The sequence below is a fragment of the Symphalangus syndactylus genome, chromosome 21, assembly GCF_028878055.3.
Source record: "Symphalangus syndactylus isolate Jambi chromosome 21, NHGRI_mSymSyn1-v2.1_pri, whole genome shotgun sequence".
Lineage (NCBI taxonomy): Eukaryota > Metazoa > Chordata > Mammalia > Primates > Hylobatidae > Symphalangus > Symphalangus syndactylus.
In genome coordinates, this window is record NC_072443.2 from 74868768 (window position 1) to 74896087 (window position 27320).

General features: G+C 39.0%; 1 protein-coding gene across 3 annotated transcripts in view; it reads left to right on the plus strand.

The window, feature by feature from the left end:
* The window catches only part of TAFA4 (TAFA chemokine like family member 4), a 209265-nt gene that overhangs the window by 51150 nt on the left and 130795 nt on the right, over positions 1-27320 (plus strand). For all 3 annotated transcript variants that reach the window (XM_063630774.1, XM_063630777.1, XM_063630775.1), the window contains 2 exons: positions 1728-1863; positions 6166-6281. In XM_063630774.1, the coding sequence (XP_063486844.1) occupies positions 1850-1863; positions 6166-6281 (130 nt within the window). In that variant the 5' untranslated portion in view covers positions 1728-1849. The remainder of the gene's footprint in view (positions 1-1727; positions 1864-6165; positions 6282-27320) is intronic.

Below are 27320 nucleotides of genomic sequence, written 5' to 3' on the forward strand. Positions count from 1 at the left end.
GTGATTTAGATGGAACTCTGGACATTGGGCTTTTGAATTGATGCTTTTGGGCTATTGAGATGGAATGAATATATTTTGTATGTGAGAAGAACACGAGTTTTGGGAGGCCAGAGGTGGAATGTTATGGCTTGAATGTCTCCTCCAAAACTCATGTTGAAATTTAATTGCCTTTGTGCTATTGGACTTCCTAGCCCCTAGAACTGTGAGAAATAAATTTCTTTGTAAATTACTCAATTTCTATTCTGTTATAGCAGCAGAAAACACACTAAGACATGACAAGAAAGAGTTAATTCTTTCAAGTAAGTGCCTCAGGTACACTCTGGGAAAATATGACTGAATGAGTTACTGCTCAACCTAAAATTAAACTCCTGGCTTCTTGTCTGGTGTATGAACTATTAGATCACATTACTTTCCACTGATGGATCTATTTTTTTAATGAATTGAAGAAAGAATACCCAGTGGTTCCTTTTGTGTGAAGAAAATAAGATAAATATTAGCCAGGAAAGGTCATTTTGGTTTCCAATATGTGGGGAGTTCATTATGATGGGTTCTGATAAATTATACTGTGTAGTTCTTTCTGCTAGCAGAAGGTCACATCATGCCGTTGGGTGGACATAAGGACAAACATACTTAATAAAGTTGGAGGATCTGGGAGATGAACATTTTCAAGTTGTTTTTTTTCTGAGCAACTGTTATTTATACAGTTATTTAAAGCCATTTCCCTCTTGTTGAACTAATTTCTCAAGGCCTATACTCTCTTATGTGCAGCCCCAAAGTGGCGAGTCTTCAAATTTATCACCGGAAGTGTTCTCTAATCAAACTTGTGGAATTATCTTTGGGTTCTCTAAGAGAAAAATCTCAGTTGTGCTTGGTGGTAGATTCTTAATTGGTTCTACAGGATTCTAAAGTAATTAGACTGCATTTCAAAAATCATTTTTATGTTATATTTGTAACTTGAATATTTATTAACACATATAATTTTTCTCTGATCTCTACCACTGAGAGGGATGTATTTCACTTACCATCATTACAAATGGTATAGTTTCATGTTCTATTTTTTCTTAACATGTCTTTTCTTTAGGGTCATCTCAGTCCTTTTACAAATGTGTTCACTAAGTAGAAAAATCCTTTTAGGTTTATGCATTGAGGGAGTGTCAACTACAGTATTCACAAATGTTCTTTATATTTTGGTATGGTGGATTATATTGGAAACACTTTTTCTCTTGGTGTCGTATTAATATTTTTTCAAAAAGCAACCTTGTAGATTGTCTAGCATAATCTTCAGGCTTATGTCACACAAATCTAAGAATTTAGATCTTCGTGTTGGCTTTTCCACTGCTCTATGGGCTTGGGCAAATTGCATGTCTTGAGAATGCATTATCTCCAACTTCCATTTTTGCCTGATGGTCAATGAAATGGGAGAGTGAAATTTGTGCATTTCAAATGATTTGGGGCCCTCTGTTAAATTTTGAATACCCTTCCTGCTGCAGGAAGTTCTTTAAAACTATATCGTGTTAACTAATATGTGGCTAGTTAATGACTGTAGAATTCTGTATCTTTTCCTCCCTAATAGTAGGACACCTCACAACTATGGATATATTTGGCTTTCTGCCACTTGCCTGAAACTGCAGGTGTCATGGTTAAAAGCCATTATTTTGCTACTGGAAATTAATTTCATTTTAACATTAAAATGCTAATTGATCCTTTTTTTGGCCTTTTTAACATAGGTCTTCTGAGCTACAATAATTTTTTGGAACGGCAGAAATGATTGGTTCTAGCAACAGATGGGAATTTGGAGTCACTCTGAAATATATCCTGGAATAATTGTGTTTGACTAGAACCAAATCGTATGAGGTCCCCAAGGTAAGATTATTTTAACGTTCACCTGGACATAATATCTTTACAGAGTATTGAGAATTTAGCAAAAGTGAGTATCCTGGAGTTGATGATCCTTTTTAGAAGCCTGCTTTTACACTTTTTGGGAATTTGGGGAAATGTTGATCTTTTCATTTTAGCTTTCATCTGTGAAAGGAAAATTATTTCAGTTTGCAAAATAGTACTTTGGTTTATTCAGTAGGGGAAAAGATGAGGAAATACAAATCTATTGCTGAATAGCTTTCTGGCCCCACCCCTACCACTCTGACCTGGCATTTCTCTGTGGGAATTGTTGTTGAGCTATTGTTAAGTGAATCCTTGTTTTAGGGACTGGGAACTTATTGCTGCTCACCCAGCAACTTGTTACATAGAATTGTCCATGTAAGAAGAAGATAGATTAGGGATCATTGTCCAGGATTTGGAATGTGTGCCCTTGAGACTTTTGATTTAAGGCATTTGTTGTTGGAATCCAACCAGGAAAACAAACCATTCTGCTGGCTTTTTCACTGCTCCGTGAGCTTGGGTAAATTGCATGTCTTGGGAATGAATTATCTCCGACTTCTATTTTTGTCCAATGGGAAGTGAATTCAGGAGACTGGTTATACATATGATGGGAGAGTCAGAGAAACTGAGCAGAAGATACACAGGAAGTCACTGCCGTCTCCTGGCTGGGGACCGTGGAAGTAGTTAGTCCGTGCGGAAGCAGTGCCTAGAAGAAGGAAACTAGAGTGGAAGCTAGAACCACAGTGGGCCCTTCTGGCAGGAACTGGAGCCATGGTGGAGAAATGGCCACCCCACAGATCCTGCCAAAGACAGAGAAGGCAGGGAGAAATGTCCTGGCCTATCCCTTTTCCTAGTTTCCAGGCTCCACCTGTTGCCTTTCCTTGACTGAACCCAGCCAGTAACCAGCTGACCTGGGAGCCTGGGAAATGCAGCCTAGAGGGCCCTCCAGCCCTCATTACAGGGGAAGGGGGAAGAATGGATCTGAAGGCAAAACAGGCCCAGGCTGTTATATAATTCATATATTTAAAATAAACTTTTGTTTCTTTTTAATAAACTTTTATTTTCATTTTATAATGTAACTTTCATTACTGAAGAGCATCCCATCTCATGGCTGTGTCATAATTTGTTTAACCAGTCTCATACTGTTAAATATTTGGATCATCATTTTTTTTTGTCTTTCCCTCCCTGCCTCCCTGCCTTCTTTTTTTGAGACAGGCTGTCACTCTTTGCTCAGGCTGGAGTGTGGTGGTATAATCATAGCTCACTCCTGCCTTGAATTCCTGGCCTCAAGCAATCCTTCCACCTCGGTCTCCCAGTGTGCTGGGATTACAGGCATGAGGCACCATGCATGGCCAGATCATTTTCAGTGGTATAAGCAACAAAAAAAGTCCCATACATTGCTGGTTATTTCTTTAGGGTTAAATCCCATAAGTGATCTGTTGGATTGTAAATGTTTGACACATATGATCAAATTATCAATCAATTTATGGTTTTATCGAGTTAAACCCTTTCTTTTTGTATTAGAGATATTTCAATCAATTATTGCCAACGGTGGGACATTATTTTAAATATTTTAATTGCTTTCCTTTGAGTGTGGGTGGCATTGTGGTTTTGATGAGTTTCACATCTTTGATTAAATTACACCTGTAAGGCATAGATGAAGGGATTTCACAGGTGTTTTTAAGGTTCCACTTACACTGAATTTAGTTAATCAAAGGAGAGACTATCTTGGGTGGGACTGACCTAATCAGATAAGCCCTAAAAAGGGACTGAGACTTTCCTGGAGGAAGAGATTCAAACCATGAAGGAGCATATGCAGGGGCCGTGTGGCAAAGACGTGAAGGGCTTGAGAGCAGTTCCTGGTCGATAGCAAGAATATGCGGAATACAGAGAGTCCCAAGAAAATGGCTTTTGCCAACAACCTGAGAGCGCTTGGAAGTGATCCTTCCCCACTTGAGCCTCCAGATGAGGACACACCCAGCTGACACCTTGATTTTAGCCTGTGAGTTTCTGAGCAGAAGACCCAGCCAGAACATGCCAGACTCCTGACTTTCTACAGAAACTATGAGATAATATATTGGTGTTGTTTCAAACTGCTCCTTTCCAAGCACAAAGTAGGCCCGACCCTGCTTAGCTTCTGAGATCAGGTGGGTTGAGGGTAGTATGGCTATAGATTGTTGTTTTAAACTTCTAAGTTTGGTAATTTGCTTCAGACATTGCTAACATTCTAAACTTACACAGAAACATGGGGCCTTTCTGCTTTGAAGGGCCTTTAGTTTCTCAAAGCATGCCTTCCATCTCCACCTCAGTGTACTCACATGAAGGGGACAGAAACTCTAGAAGCAGCTTGAAAGGTGGCAAAGAAAATAATATGTGGATCTTACATGAGTTCTAGATGCTATTATCAATCACATAATTTGGGGGAAGTCCAGAGGCTCAAATTCCGGTATTTGATGATTTTTTTTTTTGTTAATGGAACACTCTGTCTCACACATAATGTTTTAAAATTCCAGTTACTACCCCAGTATCAGCTATCGATCTATTTGTTACAAAGGCTTATTCCTCTTACCCAAGGATCAGAAGTTCAAATGGCCACATGTAAATGAGTCGGGCTGGTTGGGCCCAAGGTACTGACTAGTGGGAGGGACTGTGGAGCCCCATCTAGGGGCAGTGGCAACCACTCCAGCCTCTTACTCCCATGTGGAAATGTGAGCCCAGGGATGCCAGGAATAATTTTTCAAGAGAATCTGGATTCTGATATGCAATCTGGACATTTTATGTGTTGGCAACCAATTCAATTTATTTATTTTTTTAAAAGCACCGATCAAACAAAACACATTTGCAGGCTGGATCAGATACCCTGGCTTCCAGTTTGTCATAATTAGTGGCCCCAAAAGGGACAATTTCAAGGCATCACATAAATGAAAGATGAGTTTTCTATTGCTGCATTGCAAATTACCCAACATAGCCGTTTAAAACCATTTTGAAACAGTTTAAAAGGGCAAAAAGAAGCCAGTGCTTTTTGTTACTTTTAACACCAAGTTCTTCAAAGATGATTGGCCTGGCTACTTAAAAAGCAGACCAAATCTCAAATCAATAAGCAATACACCCTTTAACAAGATCTATTTAACTGAATTGTGAGAGGTCACGGAGAGAGAAGGTTGGCAGCAGAACATGTGTGTGCCTCGGGGTATGGCGTGGGCATGCAGTTACCCTGAGGCTTTGATGTGTTTTCCTGGAACAGGGAACTGGGACTTTGGTAGAGGCACTGCTAGGTTGCTGGCAGCTGGAGGTGCTTCCTTATAGGACTTCCTTAGGGGTCTTGCCTATAGTGTGACTCAGACAAGAAACCAAACTCAGGTACCATGTTTTTATTGTCGGCCCATAAGTGTGTATATATTTGCATATATTAAACGGGGGTTTCTTTGATCCACTGTGGTAATAATAGATGCCATGAGGCATGTGTGAGGAAGAACCTAATATCACCGGAATTTCAGATGCCAAATGCAGTGACTTTTGCTTCAAAAGTTAATATCAAAAAAGCAAACAAAAAAAGTTAGTCAAGTTCTATCTACTTAATTCCCTTGTGATGTTATAAAACGGTAGAAAATTAGGCAGCTGGGAATAATGTTTTTGATATCTTCCTTTTTTTACTCTTTTGTTTTAGAATAGACCATGCAACCATAATGTAAACTGAATTGTCTTTGAGCAACTGTTTTCATACTGTCCATCATACGAAGTTAAATTCATTTTATATTCACTTGTATTTGTCCATACTCCTCCCCAAAGGAGGAGCTGAGATTGGTTTAATCAACTATGAACCTAGTCTTCCAGACCAGAAAGTCTTAGTGTACAGTCAGAGAAACCAGGAGAAAGTTCTTGGACCACATGTGCAAAATCTCCATGGATTCTTTCAGATCCAGAAACCATATATATTTTATTTGGATCTGGCTCTAAGTGTGTTGCTTTTACATCTCATGGTATAAAATAGAATAAAATCCCCATGCTCTATTAGGGTAACTCAAGCAACAACTTGCAGATTCATAAATAAGCTTCTCACTGATGCATAGTGCTAACTTGGAAAACTCTTAATTATCAAAGTTTTTATTGAAAATTTAGTTAGTGCTCAGTGCAAATAAGGTTCGATTGGTCTTCTGTTTTCTTGGGAGAAAGGAATTCCAGCTCCAGGGATCTGCCCCTGCTTTCTCCCGCCTTCCTAGGATGGTGCTTGCCAGGGAGTCTGGCCTTCCTCAGCCCTCACTGACTCCAGCCCTGCTTTTCCTCCAGGATGAGAGTCTGTGCTAAGTCAGTGTTGCTGTCGCACTGGCTCTTTCTAGCCTACGTGTTAATGGTGTGCTGTAAGCTGATGTCCGCCTCAAGCCAGCACCTCCGGGGACATGCAGGTAAGCCCTTTAAGCTCATTATGCACTGCTGAGATAACAAAACCCCTCCAAACGTCAGAGTCCACATTAGACACAGATAACGGATGTGAGCTTCTGATGGGGTGTAAATAACTAGAGGAAGCATGAAATATGGCGGAGTAACACAGTTTAATGGTTTAGTGCTTTAAGAGTCCTTTAAAAATATTTTTCAGGCTTTTAAAAACTTTTGTTTTCTTGGGCACACTTTTATTTTTATAGCAGTTTTTCTCAAGGAATCCCAGAAAACCAGCAGCAATTTGTGTGGTTGGCGTGTGTGTGTGTGTGCATACATGTCAGTCCATCTGCCCATCCATCCATCCATCGACTCCTGCAGCTTCCTTAGAAGTAGAATATCTTTATGATAAACTTAAACTAACACTTATAGGGCTGTAGTGAAGGGAATAGTCAGATAATTTAAGATCTTTTTGAGAGATGTGGAGAAAATATGCTACATGATTTTTTTAAAAAAGAAAAGAGAAAAAGCTGTGTTAACTTTCGTAAGGGACTTAAAATGGGTGTTGTCTAAAGATTTAGAGGCAGTCATTCTGATAACTTCTAGTGAAACTCATATCTCTGCATTGCTGATTTTTAAAGGCGAGATCAAAACCATCAGCTGCTGATCAGTTTGCTTTTTTTTTGTGTGTGTGTGTTTCTGTCCTTTCTTACATCAACATTTAAAGTGACACAGTGGAAACTGCCCAGTAAATTATGTTTTCCTGAATAATTCATATGTGTCAATGGACTTGTTGTCAATTAATTTGCTCTCTCAGCTTTCGTAATCTGAGACATGGCAGTGCCAGAAATGTTTTGACTTCTTTGGGAAAGAGTGATGCCTGAACCCTAAATCACGTATGGGTCAGAATTATAAATTCTGTCTCCAAAGGTCTTGTGTGTGGAAACTTCATGAGATATTCTTACCAACAAATATATAACATGTCATACTTTCCACTTTGTTATTCTGATATTTTAAGGTTAGTCATAATTTAAGGCTCAAGATAATTTTTAAAATCTCACACAACTCAATTTTCCCTCCTCAAGTGACAGTTCCAAGAAGATGAGAAAAATAATGATTGAAGTTTCAGCAAATCAGCATAAAATCAATACCATCTGGCTGCTGTGAAGTGCCCACAGCTAGTTGGTTATTGTGCTGTGCCTATTTTTATGAGTTTGTTCATGAGGATAGTGTTTGAGGTCCTCAATCTTATCTCTTTTCTTGAGTGGAGTTTAAGAGTCAGATTAGTTGACAGGTGAAGCATTGCAGTGGGATTACCACCCGCTCCCATTCATGCTGTAAATTTTCTCTAGTGATCTTCAGGGAATGAAAGTCCATGATCCTTGCAATGTCCATGTGGCATTTTTGTCCCAATTTAGTGCATAGCTGATGGAGAACTTAGGATCACCAGAATTAACTGGGGCAGTGCACCGAGATCCTGAGAAACTCTGGTCAGATTTTCACTCTACTGTGGGTATATTATAGGAGGTCTGACAGCGGGAGCAAGTTGCAGAGGGTTACCTGCAGACGGCTGTGTCTGAGTGTCCAGAGAGGCTCCTGGCACTGTCCCATGGGCTTCATGGTTAGTGCTGGCCAATTAAAGAAATGGTGGCACTAGGAAACCCTAGTTAGAAGTTGGATGCTTTTTATGGCTTGGATTAGAAGAGTGGATGTTGATTGCTGTGTGTAAACAAGGAGGTATTTTACAACCCTATCTCCACCTACCTGGCTAAGAGACACAGAAGAAGGCGGGAATCTCCCCCCAGTTTTGGGAGATGGGTGTTATGGTAGGTGTGTATTGAAGATTTAACTTTAGTTTAAGCATTAAACCATATAAAAACCCACCTAATTTTCACAGGTTGGGTGGTGAGACTCTTGAAGACAAATGGCATTAATACATTTCCACAGAGTCCAGAGGTAGTATTTTTAATCAACTAAAAAACACAAGAGACTGCTTTTGTTGTTTTTAAAGTCTATTTTCCATCATAATTGAGCAGGAGATCACATATACATATAGGACTGTGTAGCTTCAAGCTGTAGAAAAGGTGAAGGGGCCAATTGGCAGGTTCGTTTCTTTTAAAAGGAGGCCAGGGCTAACTCTTGTTATTTCTTCAACTAGCAATGTCCTTTTGTTCCCTTTTTTTTTTTTTTTTTGGCTGTAAGCAGTGCATCATTTTCCCACAAGAGGGCAGCAAATATGTTTTGTGCAGTGGAAAGATGCCATCTGGAAGGAAGTTTTGGAAACTCGACTCCTGTGGAATTAAAGATTTAGGGATCTTCCTAGAAATTTCATCTGGTGTAGACACGAGTGTTTGGGACAGAAAGCACATTACAACTTTAAGATTTATTCCTGGGAATACTAGGAGACTTCAAAAATTCAGATTTTTGTACTTTAAAGATGAAATCATAGCTAGTTTTCTGATGGAGCTGAGAGAGTTGAGAACTTGGGTGCTATTGATTTATATGTTCACTTTAATAGTTCCATTTCCCTAGAGAACTTTGAATATAACCTGGACTGCACTATTTCAATTCCACAAAATGCTGGGGTGTTTATTTAATATAATGTGTTGGCATAAAGTCCCTGGAAAAACTGGGGCACACCTGGACATGAGGCAGGAGAGGAAATCAAATGTTGGGGGGTCTAAAGTCAAACCTAATTCTGGTTCTGGTACATCCTGGCTGTGTGGCCTTATCCAGGCCACTTAACCTCTCTGAACCTGTTTTATCATCTGTAAAGATGGAATGATATCCATGCCTATTTTATTTGGAGTTACTGGAATAACTAAATAAGGAAAAGTAGGTGAAGGGATTAGCACATAGTCAACATTCCATAAATGGCAGATATTTTCACACTTGGAGGCATCTAGAATGAGTGTGGAAAGGTTTGCATTCCAGGAACGGCTGAAGACTATAAGCATGGGTAGGTAGATGTGATCAGAGCCTTCAGGGTTTGAAGATTTCTCATGTATAAGAGAAAAAGGCTTGTTTTTTCATCGTTCTAGAAAACTGACTATGGCCAAGAAAGTCGCTTTATGAAGACTGAGGTTTCAGCTCAACCTTAAGGAGAGAAAGGCTTCAACAAGCTGGGGAACAGAGTGAACCAGAAGGGTGTTGAGAGCCCTTTTATTTGCTGGCCTTGAGCTAAATCTGCTGTAGAGAGGATGTCTCACTGATTGGGAAGTAGTTAGATGTCAAGAATTGTGAAGGGTCTGAGCTTTTACCCTCCTCGCAAGCTAGTAGTTTAGCTGGTCATAGTTTCGTGAATGCTGGGCAGAAGGCATGAGATGATTGCGTCAGAGACAAAAGATTTTATTTTAATTAATCAATTTTTTTGAGGTGGAGTCTCCCTCTGTCACTTACGCTGGAGTGCAGTGGCGCAGTCTCGGCTCACTGCATCCTCTGCGTCCCAGGTTCAAGTGATTGTCCTGCCTCAGCCTCCTGAGTAGCTGGGATTATAGGCGCCTGCCACAATGCCCAGCTAATTTTTGTATTTTTAGTAGAGATGGGCTTTCACCATGTTATCCCCCAGGCTGGTCTCAAACTCCTGACCTCAAGTGATCTACCCACTTCGGCCTCCCAAAGTGCTGGCATTACAGGCCTGAGCCACTGTGCCCGGCCCGAGACAAAAGACTTTATTACTCATGGCACAGGAAGCAGCGTGAGCTTCAGGTTTGCTTCAGTTCTTCTTTCATTCTTGGGCAAGTTATGAAACCTCTTCGGGACTCAGCCTCTTTCTGTGTAAAATGAGAATAATAAAAATAATAAAAAATAAACCTCAGAGTTATAATAAGGAATCAATTAATACCTGGGAAATGCTGACAACTGTGTTTGCTTAGTGAGTGCTCAAATGCTAGTTATCCTTATTTAGACCTGTCTTCTTCTTTTGAATGTTATCTGTTTTGTATAGGTTCTGTACTGTTTAAATTTATGGAAATTTAGGTTTTCTGTTTTTTTTCTGTTATAAATGATTATGCAAAATATGCATGTTGTGATTGTGTGTTTTGGTGGTTTATGTTGTTTTTAACTTACGGTAAATTTTTTGAAGAGCAGTTGTTGTAATCCAAGTTTGAGCCCATGTTTTCTGTCCCCTATCATGGCTGAAATTTATAGGAACCCTGCAAATACTCTTGACTGTATGGACTGTTTTAGTTCTAATTTTCTACAATAAACCTGGTAATTTCAAAACTACTAATTGAGTGGGGCATATAACATCTACTACAGGAGTCTCTCTGAGGCTTAAATTTGAGATAACATTTGTGAAAATGATAAAATCGTATGTACAAGCGGCTATTTGTACTTTGCCGGCAGAAATGAATTGTACTTACACAGATGTGTTTGAAAAATGATTTGCCTGCATTGCCTAAGTTCTGACACTAGGGGGTAGGCAAGGCTTATCATAGCTAAATAGAGCCACGTAATTTTGCATGTTATAAAAAACGCGCTGAAAAAAATCAAAGGAAACAGAGGAAATTAATTTTACTAACACATTTTATTTAACCCATTATATTAAAAATATTATCATTTTAACATGTGAACCTAGCCACATTTCAAGTGCTCAATAGCTACATGTGATTAGAGCCTACTATAATAAGTACCATGAACTAATAATGAGTTAGGTCTTAATGTTGCTTTTTTAAAGATTAGAATTATGGGTTATTTTAATTTTCATGGGTCAGTCATAGAGCACATTGTTTTATCTCTCTTTATTTCACTTAATTTCTTTTATGTTTTATTTAATTATTTAGTTCTCTCTTTTTTTTTTAACAAATGACTACTAAATTCAAAAAAGTACCAGGTAAGTGGGATTTGTAACATCAAGTAATAAAGAAAGGGGAAGAGTTCTGTTTCCTGATGAATTGCTTATGCTATTATTCTCTGCAAGAGCATATTTTTAGGGAGAGGGAAGTGGCAAAAGTAATTTGACAGTGTGTGTGTGTGTGTTTATGCATGTGATATCAACCATTAAGTCTTAAAGTTACCCACTAGCAAACTTATTTTGATCAATAATGAGCACTTACTCACTGGGGTAAGTGAAACTTGATGATACTGTTTTAATATGGTTTCTCCTGTACTTTTCTCTGTCTTCCTTCTTCCTGTCCCACTTCCAATGAATGGTTATTTCAGTAAATCTATGGATGTATTGCTATGTAGGCAACTGCACAATAACATACTCTATTTTATGAGCAAGAAAAAGAAAAGGCTGTGGAATGGTTTAAAGGGCCTATGTTTTGGTAGCGATGAAAAAAGGCATCTATAAGATAGTGGTTACTTTATTCTTTCCCTGGGGAGTTTTTGCACTAAAAACACAGAGGGCCCACAGCAGCTATATTCCATCTGAACCTTACAAAGTAGAGTGCAGGCACCTGTATTATTTACCAACTGAACTAGTGATTACTCAGACCTGCAGCTAAAGATGGGAACCACTGATTCAGAAGAAAAAAAAAAAACAACTGGAAGTTTGACTCTAGCTCCTATCAAGGTACAGTTTGATCTGAGTGGTGATGAGTCTCCATTTCAGTCTTGATATGACATGGTTAGGCTGAGGAGAGATGTATTTCACCCATCAAGGTGACCTACATCTCCACTTCTTGGGAAAGACTGTGACAGTACTTACTCATTTTGTACCAGCTAGGCTTTCTGGATGCTAAAAGCTTCCATCGTGAGGGATTCCATTGACCTCCCTTGTACCCCATATTATATTTCTTCAGTGCCATCTTGATGGGCTCATCATAATCTTGGCTTTTAATAAGAAGGGAAAAGAGCGCATTATATGAGGTGTTAAGATTCGGCTTCTTCTCACCTCCTCAGCTGCAAGTTCAAGTCCCAGTGCCACCGGCAAGGTCAGCTTTGTGAAATGTCTAACAAATGAGCATGCTTTACATCCTTTTTTGTGTCTGTGTGTGGGAAGAAAGGATTGTATTACCGATGGGAGTAAAGAATTTCCGTTCCTCAAGTGAGCTTGTGAGCCACCCTACTTGGCAGAGCAGGCTTTTTCACCCTTCCCTCTTTGAGTCCTTAAGGCAGAACAGGCAACCGTCTTTGAAGAGTTCTCTGGGTAGTCTGGGAAAAGATTCTCCTTACCCTTGAGAAGAAACTTCCCTTTTTCTTCTTTCAAGCTACAACCTTAGACTTCTCTAAACAAAGCCTGCAATTTGGGGTTTAAATTAAAATGCTACAGGTCAATACCTCATCTGTATGCCAGTGCTATACGAGGAAATTGGAATCATTCGTTCCATATAAGGAAAATAAAATCATTGGTAAAAAGAAACAGCAGGGCTGTAGAGATGGGGCAGGAAGAAAAATGACGTTTTGTGTTTTCCTAGGTGTTGCTTGGATACTTTAAATATTTTGGTCCATATGGTAGTCTCAGAATAGAACTCTGGAAATAATATTATTGAAGGGACATTTAAAAACCCATTACAAAGGATTGATTGTGAGAAGACTGTGTTTGCAAGAGTTAAAAACAATTTGACTACTAAGGCCAATTACCATCAATGCTTATATTTTAGGGTATGTCTGGAATCAGATAAGAATGATAACTAAGTCCGACAGGGTGAGAAGGTCCTGAGGTGGTTGGGTGTCTCCAACTGGGCTCTGTTTTTTTCTTACCTGTTGGGGATTGGGTAATGGGATCCTAGAAGCAGAGAGGGAACAATAGAGAAATTTGTTTCAGGAAAAATATAATATAGGCATGAAATGAAATAAGTGAATAGCAACAGTGTTGTTAGCAGCAGGCAATTTTTCAGTAGCTCATCACCGACGTTGCACAGCTACCTGTGAAAGGGTTGGGAATAAATAGCAGCCATCCAAGGGTGTGGGAGATTTGAGCAATCTGAACTTGGTTGTGCATAAAGGAGTCAAGAGGTGTGTCTTCTTCCTCAAAGTCAAACAGTTACAGATTTTGGAAAAGTCTCCTTTGCTCTGGAAAGTCTTATTTGTTATTTAGAAAGCATTTGCAAGAGATGGTGGAAGGCTTGTCTTTCAAGCAGAACTTTCAAAGCCTGGTTGGATTTGAGCTAGAGGAATGAACATGTGAACATGTTGCTGTTTTCTGCCCTCTCTGCAAGTGTCCTGTGATCATTTTACAGGCTTTTCAAGTAAGTGTTGCCCCGTGGAGGACAGTGATTTCTAACTAGGCATAGTCTCTGTGTTTGAGCTGTTGCCGGCTAAACATATCCAACAGGAAATATTGCCGACATTGAAAGGGAGAGGGCAGCTATTAATATGTATTACTTGTCTAGTTAGTTGCTTTCAGGATACCATCTAGAAATTGGAAACATTCACAGAATGGCTAGGTCAGCATTTTTCTAGCCCAGAGTGTGTGTGTGTGTGTGTGGTGTGTGTATGTCTGTGTGTGTCTGTCTGTTGTATGTGTGTCTGTGTCTGTTTCTGTTTGTCTTCTCCTGGAAAACACGTATGACATTGTCTGATCTCTCCAGGCGAGAGCAGGGTTGTTAGCGTCTCTTACCTTATGTTGTACTGATCTGGAATTTGTTTTCTAATGAGCCTGATTCATGCCTTATACGTGTGTGATGCATCAGAACCTGGATTGTTTCTATAAGTCACTGAGACCTGAACTTGAACCCTACTAATTTTAGAATTTGTAATGGAACGTGTGATGAAAGATCAGCCTTGAAATGATAGGGCTGATATTTACCCACGCTGTCTATGAAAAGGGATTTGCTAAGCAAATAAATGGTGTAAATACATTTACCCAGGAGCTGTTCCTGTTATCTTAAAAAATTGTCAAGTGCTTTGGGAAGCATTTGTTTAACATGAAGTCAAAATGCTTGTGCCTTCTCTTTGCAAAGTCCTACCTATGTGACCCTGGGCAAAGTTGTTTAATCTCTCTGAGCCTCAGTTTCTTCTTCCTGGAAGAAGAAATACTTAAAAGTATTTTTGTGACATGAAATGAGACAATTTATCTAAAGGGCTTGGTATTATGTCTGGAATTTAATGCATTTTCTTATTTATTATTGCTATATAATAGTTGTACATATCTTTGGGGTACTTGTGATATTTTGATACATATATACAATGTGTAATGATCAAACCAGGACAATTGCAACATCGATCACCCCAAACATTCACCCTTTCTTTATGTTGGGAATATTATGATTCCTCTTCTCTAGCTATTTTGAACTAAAACCAAATTCTTGTTAACTATAGTTGCTGTACCGTACTATTGAACACTACGTCATATTTCTTCTCTCTAACTGTATTTTTTTATCTGTTAACGTCTGTTCATCTCTCCCTCCTCCCAACCCTTCCTAGCCCCTGGTAACCACCAATCAACTTTCTACCAGTATGAAATCTACTTTTGTAAGCTCTCATATATGAGTGAGAGCATGCAGTATTTATTCTGTGCCTGGCTTATTTCACTTAAAATAATGACCTCCAGTTACATCCATATTGCTGCAAATGACAGGATTTTATTCTTTTTTATGACTGAATAATATTCCATCGTATATATGTACCACATTTGCTTTATCCATTTGTCCACTGACGGACACTTACGTTGTTCCCATATCTTGGCTGTTGTAAATAGTGCTGCAATAAACATGGAAGTATAGTTGTCTCCTTGATATTCTGGTTTCCTTTCTTTTGGATAGATAGCCAGCAGTGGGATTGCTGGATCATTTGGTCCTTTTATTTTTAGTTTTTGAAGGACCGCTATACTGTTTTCCACAGTGGCTGTACTAATCTACATTCCCCCCAACGATGTATGAGTGTTCTCCTTTCTCCACATCCTTGCCAGCATCCATTTTTTTTTGTCTTTTTGATAAAAACCATTTTGGCTGGGGTGAGATGATATCTCATTGTGGTTTTGACTTGCATTTCCCTGTTGATTAGTGATATTGAGCATTTTTTCACATACCTGTTGGTCATTTGTATGTCTTCTTTTGAGAAATGTTTACTCAACTCTTTTGCCCATTTTAAAACTGGATTGTTTTTATTTTTTGCTGTTGAGTTGTTTGAGTTCCTTATATATGCTGCTTATTAATTGATTGTTGGATGGATAGTTTGCAAATATTTTTGGCCTTTTCATAGGTTATCTTTTCACTTTGCCGATTGCTTCCTTTGCAATGCAGAAAACTTTTGCTTTTGTGACCTGTGCTTTTGAAGTCTTACTAAAAAATATTTGCCCAGACCAATATCTTGAAGCATTTCCCCAGTTTTTGCTTCTAATAGTTTTATAGTTACAGGTATTAGATTTAAGTCTTTACTCCATTTTGATTTGATTTTTGTATATAGTGAGCAATAGGGATCTAGCTTTGTTCTTCTGTATATGGTTTTTCAGTTTTCCCAGCACCATTTTTTGAAGAGACTGTCCTTTCCCCAATATAGGTTCTTGGTGTCTTTGTCAAAAATGAGTTGGTATTGTAAATAGTGCTGCAATAAACATTCGTGTGCATGTGTCTTTATAGTAGAATTATTTATCATCATTTGGGTATATACTCAGTAATGGAATTGCTGGGTCAAATGGTATTTCTGGTTCTAGATCCTTGAGGAATTGCCACACTGTCTTCCACAATAGTTGAACTAATTTACACTCCCACCAACAGTTTAAAAGCGTTCCTATTTCTCCACATTCTCACCAGCATCTGTTGTTTCCTGACTTTTTAATGATCGCCATTCTAACTGGCGTGAGATTTTGGAACCAACCCAAATACCCATCAGTGATAGACTGGATAAAGAAAATGTGGCATGTATACACCACGGAATACTACGCAGCTGTAAAAAAGAATGAGTTCATGTCCTTTGCAGGGATATGGATGAAGCTGGAAACTATCATCCTCAGCAAACTAACACAGGAACAGAAAACCAAACACTGCATGTTCTCACTCATAATTGGGAGTTGAACAATGAGAACACATGGATACAGGAAGGGAAACATCACACATCAGGGCCTTTTGGGTGGGGAGCAAGGGGAGGGAGAGTATTAGGACAAATACCTAATGCATGCAGGTCTTAAAACCTAGATGATCAGCTGATAGATGCAGCAAACCACCATGGCACATGTATACCTATGTAACAAACCTGCACATTGTGTACATGTATCCCAGAACTTAAAAGTAAAATAAAAATAAAAAAAATGAGTTGGCTGTAAATGTGTGGATTTATTTCTGGGTTCTGTATGCTGTTCCACTGCTCTATGTGTCTGTTTTTATGCTAATACCATGCTGTTTTAATTACTATGGCTTTGTAGTACATTTTGAAGTCAAGTAGTGTGATGCCTCCAGCTTTGTTCTTTTTGTCCAATTCGGATTGTTTTGGTTATTTTGGGTCTTTTATGGTTCCACATGAATTTTAGCATTGTTTTTTCTATTTTTGTGAAGAATGTTATTGGTTTTTCGTAGAGATTGCATTGAATCTGTAGACCACTTTGGATAGTATTGATATTTTAACAATATTAATTCTTCTAACCCATGAGTATAGGCATGTTTCCTTTTTTGTGTGTCTTCTTCATTGACTTTCATCAATGTTTAATAGTTTTCTTTGTAGAGATTTGTTGCATCTCTGGTTTAATTTATTTCTAGGTATTTTATATTCTTTGTGTCTATTGTAAATGGTATTGGTGCCTCGATTACTTTTTCAGATTCTTTGCATATAAATGCTATGGATTTTTGTATGTTAATTTTGTATCCTGCAACTTTACTGAATTCACTTATCAGTTCTAAGTGTTTTTTGTTGGAATCTTTAGGTTTTTCTAAATGTAATGTCATGTCATCTATGAACAAGAATGATTTGTCTTCTTCCTTTCCAATTTAGATGCCCTTTATTTCTTTCTCTTGTCTAATTGCTGTGGCTAGAACTTCAAATGTTATGTTGAAAAAAAGTGGTAAATTTGGGCATCCTTGTCTTATTCCAGATCTTAGAGAAATGTCTTTCAGTTTTCCCCCAAGCAGTATGTTAGCTATGGGTTTGTTACGTATGGCCTTTTTTGTTTTGAGGTGTGTTCCTTCTGTACCCAATTTGTTGAGAGTTTTTATCATAAAAGAATGTTGAATTGTGTTGAATGCTTTTTAAACATCTGTGGAAATGATCATATGGTTTTTGTCCTTGATTCTGTTAATCTGATTTATCATGTTTATTGATTTGCATATGTTGAACCATCTTTGCATCTCTGGGATGACATTGATTATTTGATCATGGTGAATGATCTTTTTATTGTGTCATTGAATTTGTTTTCTAGTGTTTTGTTGAGGACGTTTACATCTGTGTTCATCAGGGATATTGGCTTGTAGTTTTCTTTTCATTGTGTGCTTATCTGGTTTTGGTGTAAGGGCAGTACTGGCCTTGTAGAGTGAATTTGCACATAATACATCTTCTTCATTTTTTTTGAATAGTTAGAGTATAATTGGTGTTATAAATAGTTCTTTAAATATTTGGTAGAATTCAGCAGTGAAGCCATCATGTCCTGGGCTTTTCTTTGATGGGCGATGCTTTATGACTGCCTTAATCTCATTATTTGTTATTGATCTGTTTGCGTTTTCTATTTCTTCCTGGTTTAATCTTGGTAGGTTGTATGTGTCCAGGAATTTATTCATTTCTTTTAGCTTTTCCAGTTTGTTGGCATTTAGCTGTTGATGATCCTTTGAATTTCTGTGGTATCAGTTGTTATGTCTTCTTTTTGTTTTTCTTTCTGATTATATTTATTTGGGTCTTCCCTCTTTTTATTCTTAGTCCAGCTGAAGGTTTTTCAATTTTTTTATCTTTTCAAAAAAACCGTTTGTTAATCTTTTGTATTTTTTAAAGTTTCAATTTCATTGTTTCTGCTCTGGTATTATTTCATTCCTTCTACTAATTTTGGATTTGGTTGGTTCTCTTCTAATTTCCTGAGATGTATCATTGTTTATTTGAAATTGTTCTACTTTTTTGAAGTAGGCATTTATTGCTATAATCTTCCCTTTTAATGCTGCTTTTTCTGTATCCCATAGATTTTGGGATGTTTGTTTACATTTTCATTCCTTTCATGAACTTTTAAATTTTCTTCTTAATTGCTTCGTTTTCCCATTGATCATTTAAGAACATGTTGTTTAATTTCCATGTGCTTGTATAGTTTCCAAAGTTCTTATTACTGATTTCTACTTGTATTCCAATGTGATCAGAAAAAAATACTTGATATCATTTTTAGTTTTTTGAATTTGTTGAGACTTGTTTTGTCACCCCACATGTGACCTGTCCTGGAGAATATTCCATATGCTGATGAGAAGGTGTATTTTGCAGCAGCTGGATGAAATGTTCTGTAAATATCAGGTCCATTTTGTCTAGAGTGTAGTTTAACTCTGATGTTTCTTTGTTGATTTTTCTGTCTGGATGATCTGTACATTACTGAGAGGGGGGTGTTGAAGTCCTCTACTATTATCATAATAGTCTCTCTCTCTTTAGATGTCAATGTTTGCTCTATGTGTTTGGGTGCTATGGTGTTTGGTGCATATATATTTACAGTTGTTTTATCCTCTTGCTGAATTCACCCCTTTATCATTTTTTTTTTTTTTTTTTTTTTTTTTTTTATTATACTTTAGGGTTTTAGGGTACATGTGCACAATGTGCAGGTTTGTTACATATGTATCCATGTGCCATGTTGATTTCCTGCACCCATTAATTCGTCATTTAGCATTAGGTGTATCTCCTAATGCTGTCCCTCCCCCCTCCCCCCACCCCACAACAGTCCCCGGAGCGTGATGTTCCCCTTCCTGTGTCCATGAGTTCTCATTGTTCAATTCCCACCTATGAGTGAGAACATGCGGTGTTTGGTTTTTTGTCCTTGCGATAGTTTACTGAGAATGATGTTTTCCAGTTTCATCCATGTCCCTACAAAGGACACGAACTCATCATTTTTTATGGCTGCATAGTATTCCATGGTGTATATGTGCCACATTTTCTTAATCCAGTCTATCGTTGTTGGACATTTGGGTTGGTTCCAACTCTTTGCTATTGTGAATAGTGCCGCAATAAACATACGTGTGCATGTGTCTTTATAGCAGCATGATTTATAGTCCTTTGGGTATATACCCAGTAATGGGATGGCTGGGTCAAATGGTATTTCTAGTTCTAGATCCCTGAGGAATCGCCACACTGACTTCCACAATGGTTGAACTAGTTTACAGTCCCACCAACAGTGTAAAAGTGTTCCTATTTCTCCACATCCTCTCCAGCACCTGTTGTTTCCTGATTTTTTAATGATGGCCATTCTAACTGGTGTGAGATGGTATCTCACTGTGGTTTTGATTTGCATTTCTCTGATGGCCAGTGATGAGGAGCATTTCTTCATGTGTTTTTTGGCTGCATAAATGTCTTCTTTTGAGAAGTGTCTGTTCATGTCCTCTGCCCACTTTTTGATGGGGTTGTTTGTTTTTTTCTTGTAAATTTGTTTGAGTTCATTGTAGATTCTGGATATTAGCCCTTTGTCAGATGAGTAGGTTGCAAAAATGTTCTCCCATTGTGTAGGTTGCCTGTTCACTCTGATGATAGTTTCTTTTGCTGTGCAGAAGCTCTTTAGTTTAATGAGATCCCATTTGTCGATTTTGGCTTTTGTTGCCATTGCTTTTGGTGTTTTAGACATGAAGTCCTTGCCCACGCCTATGTCCTGAATGGTATTGCCTAGGTTTTCTTGTAGGATTTTAATGGTTTTAGGTCTAACATATAAGTCTTTAATCCATCTTGAATTAATTTTTGTATAAGGTGTAAGGAAGGGATCCAGTTGCAGCTTTCTACATATGGATAGCCAGTTTTCCCAGCACCATTTATTAAATAGGGAATCCTTTCCCCATTTCTTGTTTTTGTCAGGTTTGTCAAAGATCAGATAGTTGTAGCTATGCGGCATCATTTCTGAGGGCTCTGTTCTGTTCCATTGATCTATGTCTCTGTTGTGGTACCAGTACCATGCTGTTTTGGTTACTGTAGCCTTGTAGTATAGTTTAAAGTCAGGTAGCGTGATGCCTCCAGCTTTGTTCTTTTGGCTTAGGATTGACTTGGCGATGCGGGCTCTTTTTTGGTTCCATATGAACTTTAAAGTAGTTTTTTCCAATTCCGTGAAGAAAGTCATTGGTAGCTTGATGGGGATGGCATTGAATCTATAAATTACCTTGGGCAGTATGGCCATTTTCACGATGTTGATTCTTCCAACCCATGAGCATGGAATGTTCTTCCATTTGTTTGTATCCTCTTTTATTTCATTGAGCAGTGGTTTGTAGTTCTCCTTGAAGAGGTCCTTCACATCCCTGGTAAGTTGGATTCCTAGGTATTTTATTCTCTTTGAAGCAATTGTGAATGGGAGTTCACTCATGATTTGGCTCTCTGTTTGTCTGTTATTGGTGTACAAGAATGCTTGTGATTTTTGTACATTAATTTTGTATCCTGAGACTTTGCTGAAGTTGCTAATCAGCTTAAGGAGATTTTGGGCTGAGACAATGGGGTTTTCTAGATATACAATCATGTCATCTGCAAACAGGGACAATTTGACTTCCTCTTTTCCTAATTGAATACCCTTTATTTCCTTCTCCTGCCTGATTGCTCTGGCCAGAACTTCCAGCACTATGTTGAATAGTAGCGGTGAGAGAGGGCATCCCTGTCTTGTGCCAGTTTTCAGAGGGAATGCTTCCAGTTTTTGCCCATTCAGTATGATATTGGCTGTGGGTTTGTTGTAGATAGCTCTTATTATTTTGAGATACGTCCCATCAATACCTAATTTATTGAGAGTTTTTAGCATGAAGGTTGTTGAATTTTGTCAAAGGCCTTTTCTGCATCTATTGAGATAATCATGTGGTTTTTGTCTTTGGTTCTGTTTATATGCTGGATTACATTTATTGATTTGCGTATGTTGAACCAGCCTTGCATCCCAGGGATGAAGCCCACTTGATCATGGTGGATAAGCTTTTTGATGTGCTGCTGGATTCGGTTTGCCAGTATTTTATTGAGGATTTTTGCATCAATGTTCATCAAGGATATTGGTCTGAAATTCTCTTTTTTGGTTATGTCTCTGCCAGGTTTTGGTATCAGGACGATGCTGGCTTTGTAAAATGTGTTAGGGAGGATTCCCTCTTTTTCTATCGATTGGAATAGTTTCAGAAGGAATGGTACCAGTTCCTCCTTGTACCTCTGGTAGAATTCAGCTGTGAATCCATCAGGTCCTGGACTCTTTTTGGTTGGTAAGCTGTTGATTATTGCCACAATTTCAGAACCTGTTATTGGTCTATTCAGAGATTCAACTTCTTCCTGGTTTAGTCTTGGGAGGGTGTATTTGTCGAGGAATTTATCCATTTCTTCCAGATTTTCTAGTTTATTTGCATAGAGGTGTTTGTAGTATTCTCTGATGGTAGACTGTATTTCTGTGGGATCGGTGGTGATATCCCCTTTTTCGTTTTTTATTGCATCTATTTGATTCTTCTCTCTTTTCTTCTTTATTAGTCTTGCTAGCGGTCCATCAATTTTGTTGATCTTTTCAAAAAACCAGCTCCTAGATTCATTAATTTTTTGAAGGGTTTTTTGTGTCTCTATTTCCTTCAGTTCTGCTCTGATTTTAGTTATTTCTAGCCTTCTGCTAGCTTTTGAATGTGTTTGCTCTTGCTTTTCTAGTTCTTTTAATTGTGATGTTAGGGTGTCAATTTTGGATCTTTCCTGCTTTCTCTTGTGGGCATTTAGTGCTATAAATTTCCCTCTACACACTGCTTTGAACGTGTCCCAGAGATTCTGGTACGTTGTGTCTTTGTTCTCGTTGGTTTCAAAGAACATCTTTATTTCTGCCTTCATTTCATTATGTACCCAATAGTCATTCAGGAGCAGGTTGTTCAGTTTCCATGTAGTTGAGCGGTTTTGACTGAGTTTCTTAATCCTGAGTTCTAGTTTGATTGCACTGTGGTCTGAGAGACAGTTTGTTATAATCTCTGTTCTTTTACATTTGCTGAGAAGAGCTTTACTTCCAACTATGTGGTCAATTTTGGAATAGGTGTGGTGTGGTGCTGAAAAAAATGTATATTCTGTTGATTTGGGGTGGAGAGTTCTGTAGATGTCTATTAGGTCCACTTTATGTAGAGCTGAGTTCAATTCCTGGATATCCTTGTTAACTTTCTGTCTCGTTGATCTGTCTAATGCTGACAGTGGGGTGTTAAAATCTCCCATTATTATTGTGTGGGAGTTTAAGTCCCTTTGTAGGTCACTGAGGACTTGCTTTATGAATCTGGGTGCTCCTGTGTTGGGTGCATATATATTTAGGATAGTCAGCTCTTCTTGTTGAATTGATCCCTTTACCATTATGTAATGGCCTTCTTTGTCTCTTTTGATCTTTGTTGGTTTAAAGTCTATTTTATCAGAGACTAGGATTGCAACCCCTGCCTTTTTTTGTTTTCCAGTTGCTTGATAGATCTTCCTCCATCCCTTTATTTTGAGTCTATGTGTGTCTCTGCACGTGAGATGGGTTTCCTGAATACAGCACACTGATGGGTCCTGACTCCTTATCCAGTTTGCCAGTCTGTGTCTTTTGATTGGAGCATTTAGCCCATTTACATTTAACGTGAATATTGTTATGTGTGAATCTGATCCTGTCATTATGATGTTAGTTGGTTATTTTGCTCGTTAGTTGCCATAGTTTCTTCCTAGCCTCGATGGTCTTTACAATTTGGCATGTTTTTGCAGGGGCTGGTACCGGTTGTTCCTTTCCATGTTTAGTGCTTCCTTCAGGAGCTCTTTTAGGGCAGGCCTGGTGGTGACAGAATCACTCAGCGTTTGCTTGTCTGTAAAGTATTTTATTTCTCCTTCACTTATGAAGCTTAGTTTGGCGGGATAGGAAATTCTGGGTTGAAAATTCTTTTCTTTAAGAATGTTGAATATCGGCCCCCACTCTCTTCTGGCTTGTAGAGTTTCTGCTGAGAGATCAGCTGTTAGTCTGATGGGCTTCCCTTTGTGGGTAACCCGACCTTTCTCTCTGGCTGCCCTTAACATTTTTTCCTTCATTTCCACTTTGGTGAATCTGACAATTATGTGTCTTGGAGTTGCCCTTCTTGAGGAGTATCTTTGTGGCGTTCTCTGTATTTCCTGAATCTGAATGCTGGCCTGCCTTGCTAGATTGGGGAAGTTCTCCTGGATAATATCTTGCAGAGTGTTTTCCAACTTGGTTCCATTCTCCCCATCATTTTCAGGTACACCAATCAGACGTAGGTTTGGTCTTTTCACATAGTCCCAAATTTCTTGGAGGCTTTGTTCATTTCTTTTTATTCTTTTTTCTCTAAACTTCCCTTCTCTCTTCATTTCATTCATTTCATCTTCTATCAGCGATACCCTTTCTTCCAGTTGATCGCATCTGCTACTGAGGCTTCTGCATTCTTCGCGTAGTTCTCGAAACTTGGCTTTCAGCTCCATCATCTCCTTTAAGCCCTTCTCTCCATTGGTTATTCTAGTTATCCATTCTTCTAATTTTTTTTCAAAGTTTTTAACTTCTTTGCTATTGTTTTGAATTTCCTCTCGTAGCTCAGAGTAGTTTGATCGTCTGAAGCCTTCTTCTCTCAACTCATCAAAGTCATCCTCCATCCAGCTTTGTTCCGTTGCTGGTGAGGAACTGCGTTCCTTTGGAGGAGGAGAGGTGCTCTGTTTTTTAGAGTTTCCAGTTTTTTTGGTCTGTTTTTTCCCCATCTTTGTGGTTTTGTCTACTTTTTGTCTTCAATGATGGTGATGTACAGATGGGTTTTTGGTGTGGATGTCCTTTCTGTTTGTTAATTTTCCTTCTACCAGACAAGACCCTCAGCTGCAGGTCTGTTGGAGTTTACTAGAGGTCCACTCCAGACCCTGTTTGGCTGGGTGTCAGCACCAGTGGCTGCAGAACAGCGGATTTTCGTGAGACCACAAATTCAGCTGTCTGATAGTTCCTCTGAAAGTTTTGTCTCAGAGGAGTACCCGGTTGAATGAGGTGTCAGTCTGTCCCACTGGGGGGGTGCCTCCCAGTTAGGCTGCTCAGGGGTGAGGGACCCACTTTAGGAGGCAGTCTGTCCGTTCTCAGATCACCAGCTGCGTGCTGGGAGAACCACTACTCTCTTCAAAGCTGTCAGTCAGACAGGGACATTTAAGGCTGTGGAGGTTCTCGCTGAGTTTTTGGTTGTCTGTGCCCTGCCCCCAGAGGTGGAGCCTACAGAGGCAGGCAGGCCTCCTTGAGCTGTGGTGGGCTCCACCCAGTTCGAGCTTCCTGGCTGCTTTGTTTACCTAAGCAAGCCTGGGCAATGGCGGGCGCCCCTCCCCCAGCCTCGCTGCCGCCTTGCAGCTTGATCTCAGACTGCTGTGCTAGCAATCAGCAAGACTCTGTGGGCATAGGACCCTCCGAGCCAGGTGCGGGACACAATCTCCTAGTGTGCCGTTTTCCAGGCCCGTTGGAAAAGCGCAGTATTAGGACGGGACTGACCCGATATTCCAGGTGCCGTCTGTTTTCCCTTTCTTTGACTAGGAAAGGGAACTCCCTGACCCCTTGCGCTTCCCGAGTGAGGCAATGCCTCGCCCTGCTTCGGCTCGCGCACAGTGCGCTTCACCGACTGTCCTGAACCCACTGTTAGGCACTCCCTAGTGAGATGAAACCGGTACCTCAAGCAGAAATGCAGAAATCACCCGTCTTCTGTGTCGCTGGGGCTGGGAGCTGGAGACCGGAGCTGTTCCTATTCGGCCATCTTGGCTCCACCCTACCCCTTTATCATTATATAGTGAACTCCTTTGTCTCTTTTACAGCCTTTGACTTGAAGCCTATGTCTGGTATAAGTTTAGCTACTCTTGCTCTTTTCTCATTTCCATTTGCATGGAATAGCTTTCCTTCTTTTCACTTTCAGTCTATGTGTGTCTTTATAGGTGAAGTGAATTTCTTGTAGGCAGCATATAGTTGGGTTGTGTTTTTAAAAAATCTACTCGGCCACTCTATGTCTTTTAATTGGAGAATTTAGTCAATTTACATTCAAGGTTGTTATTGGATGTGTAACTACTGACCACTGTCATATTGTTATTTTCTGGTTGTTTTGTAACTCCTCTCTTTCTTCCTTTGTTACTGTCTTCTTCCTCTCTGGCTATGTGATTTTTTTCTCTGGTAGTATGTTTTAATTTGTTGCTTTTCATTGTTATTGTATCTATTATAGGTTTTTGCCTCGCAGGGGTTACCATGAGGCTTACGGAAAACATCTTATAGATATAACAAGTTATTTTAAATAAACAATAAGTGATCACAAAGAAAAGAAACCAACAAATGAAAAACAAAAACCCTGCACTTTAAGTTCATCCCTTCCACATTTTGACTTTTTTGTTGTCTCCATTTACATCTTTTAATATTGCCTATCCCTAATAAGTTGCTGTTGTCATTATTATTTTTGATAGATTTGTCTTTTAGTTGTCTTTTTTTTTTTTTTTTTTTTTGAGACGGAGTCTCACTCTGTCGCCCAGGCTGGAGTGCAATGGCGCAATCTTGGCTCACTGCAAGCTCTGCCTCCCGGGTTCACGCCGTTCTCCTGCCTCAGCCTCTCCGAGTAGCTGGGACTACAGGCGCCCACCACCACGCCCGGCTAATTTTTTGCATTTTTAGTAGAGACGGGGTTTCACCGTGGTCTCGATCTCCTGATCTCATGATCCGCCCGCCTCAGCCTCCCAAAGTGCTGAGATTACAAGCATGAGCCACCACGCCCGGCCTGTCTTTTAGTTTTCATATTAGTGACATGAGTGGGTTACACACTATAATTACAGTATTAGGATATTTTGAATTTATCTGTGTACTTACTTTAGCAGTTAGTTTTTTACCTTCAAATGTTTTCTTTTTGCACATTACTGTTATTTTCTTTCAGATTGAAGAACTCCATTTAGCATTTCTTGTAAAGAGAAGTATAGTGGTGCTGAATTCCCCCAGCTCTTGTTTGTCTGGGAAAGACTTTGTCTGTCCTTCATGTTTGAAAGAAAGCTTTTCTGGGTGCAGTATTCTTGGCTTATGGTTTTTTTCTTTAGCAGTTTGAATATGTTATCCCATGTTTCCTGGCCTGCGTGGTTTCCATTGAGAAGTCTGTTGCCAGACAATTTAGAGCTCCTCAATATGTTATTAGCTGCTTTTCTCATGTTGCTTTTAGGATCCTCTCCTTTTCCTTGACCTTCGAGAGCTTTTTTCTTAGTCTTATTTGGGTTGGTTATATTTGGTGATCTCTGACCTCTTTGTACCTGGATATTTGTATCTTTTTTTTTTTTTTTTTTTTTTTTTTTTACATATTTTAAGATTGTATTTATTTGACATTCTGGAAAAGGGGAAACTGCAGGAATGATGAACAGGTCAGTAGTTGTCAGAGTTTGGGGTGGGAGGGGAAAGAAAAATAGGATAGATAAGTAATTGAATAAAAAAGAAAAAAGCACAAAGCGAAGGGCATGGGGAAGAATAAACAACTTTACAGACTATTTCAAACAACAGGGAAACCACAGAATTATGAGGAGGGCAGATTTACCTGGTCATGAATACCTAGTGTGAATTACTCATGTAATAATACATCAGTTCTTGGCCACCATATGCAGTGTAAATTAAGAAATTCCTGTTGCTCAGTGGATGGAAGACTAAGAATGTGAGGGTGTGTTTACAATTCTTTCATTTGCCCTTTACTGAAATGGTGATAGATGCTATAACATATTTCACAGAGAGAATAAGCCTGGATTAGTTGTAGACTACATGATGTTTAAGTTTAGCTATCAAGGTTCAAGAACGGTAGGGATATAAAACAGACTGGCAGAGTGCTAGATATGATGCAGAGTAAACAAGTGAAGGATTCAAAAACTGAGAGGTAGATAGAGAATGGCTACCTAAGATACTCTTGATTCTCCCTCACTAAGCAAATAGAGAAATGTTAACCATATTACCCTCCATAAAATCTATCTCTATTACAACATTTTCTAAAGCTTAAGTTTTTTTGTTTGTTTGTTTGTTTTTTTGTTTTTTACTTGAGGTGGAGTCTCACTCTGTCACCAAGGCTGAAGTTCAGTGGCAGGATCTCGGCTCACTGCAACCTCAACCTCCCAGTACCTGGATATTTATATCT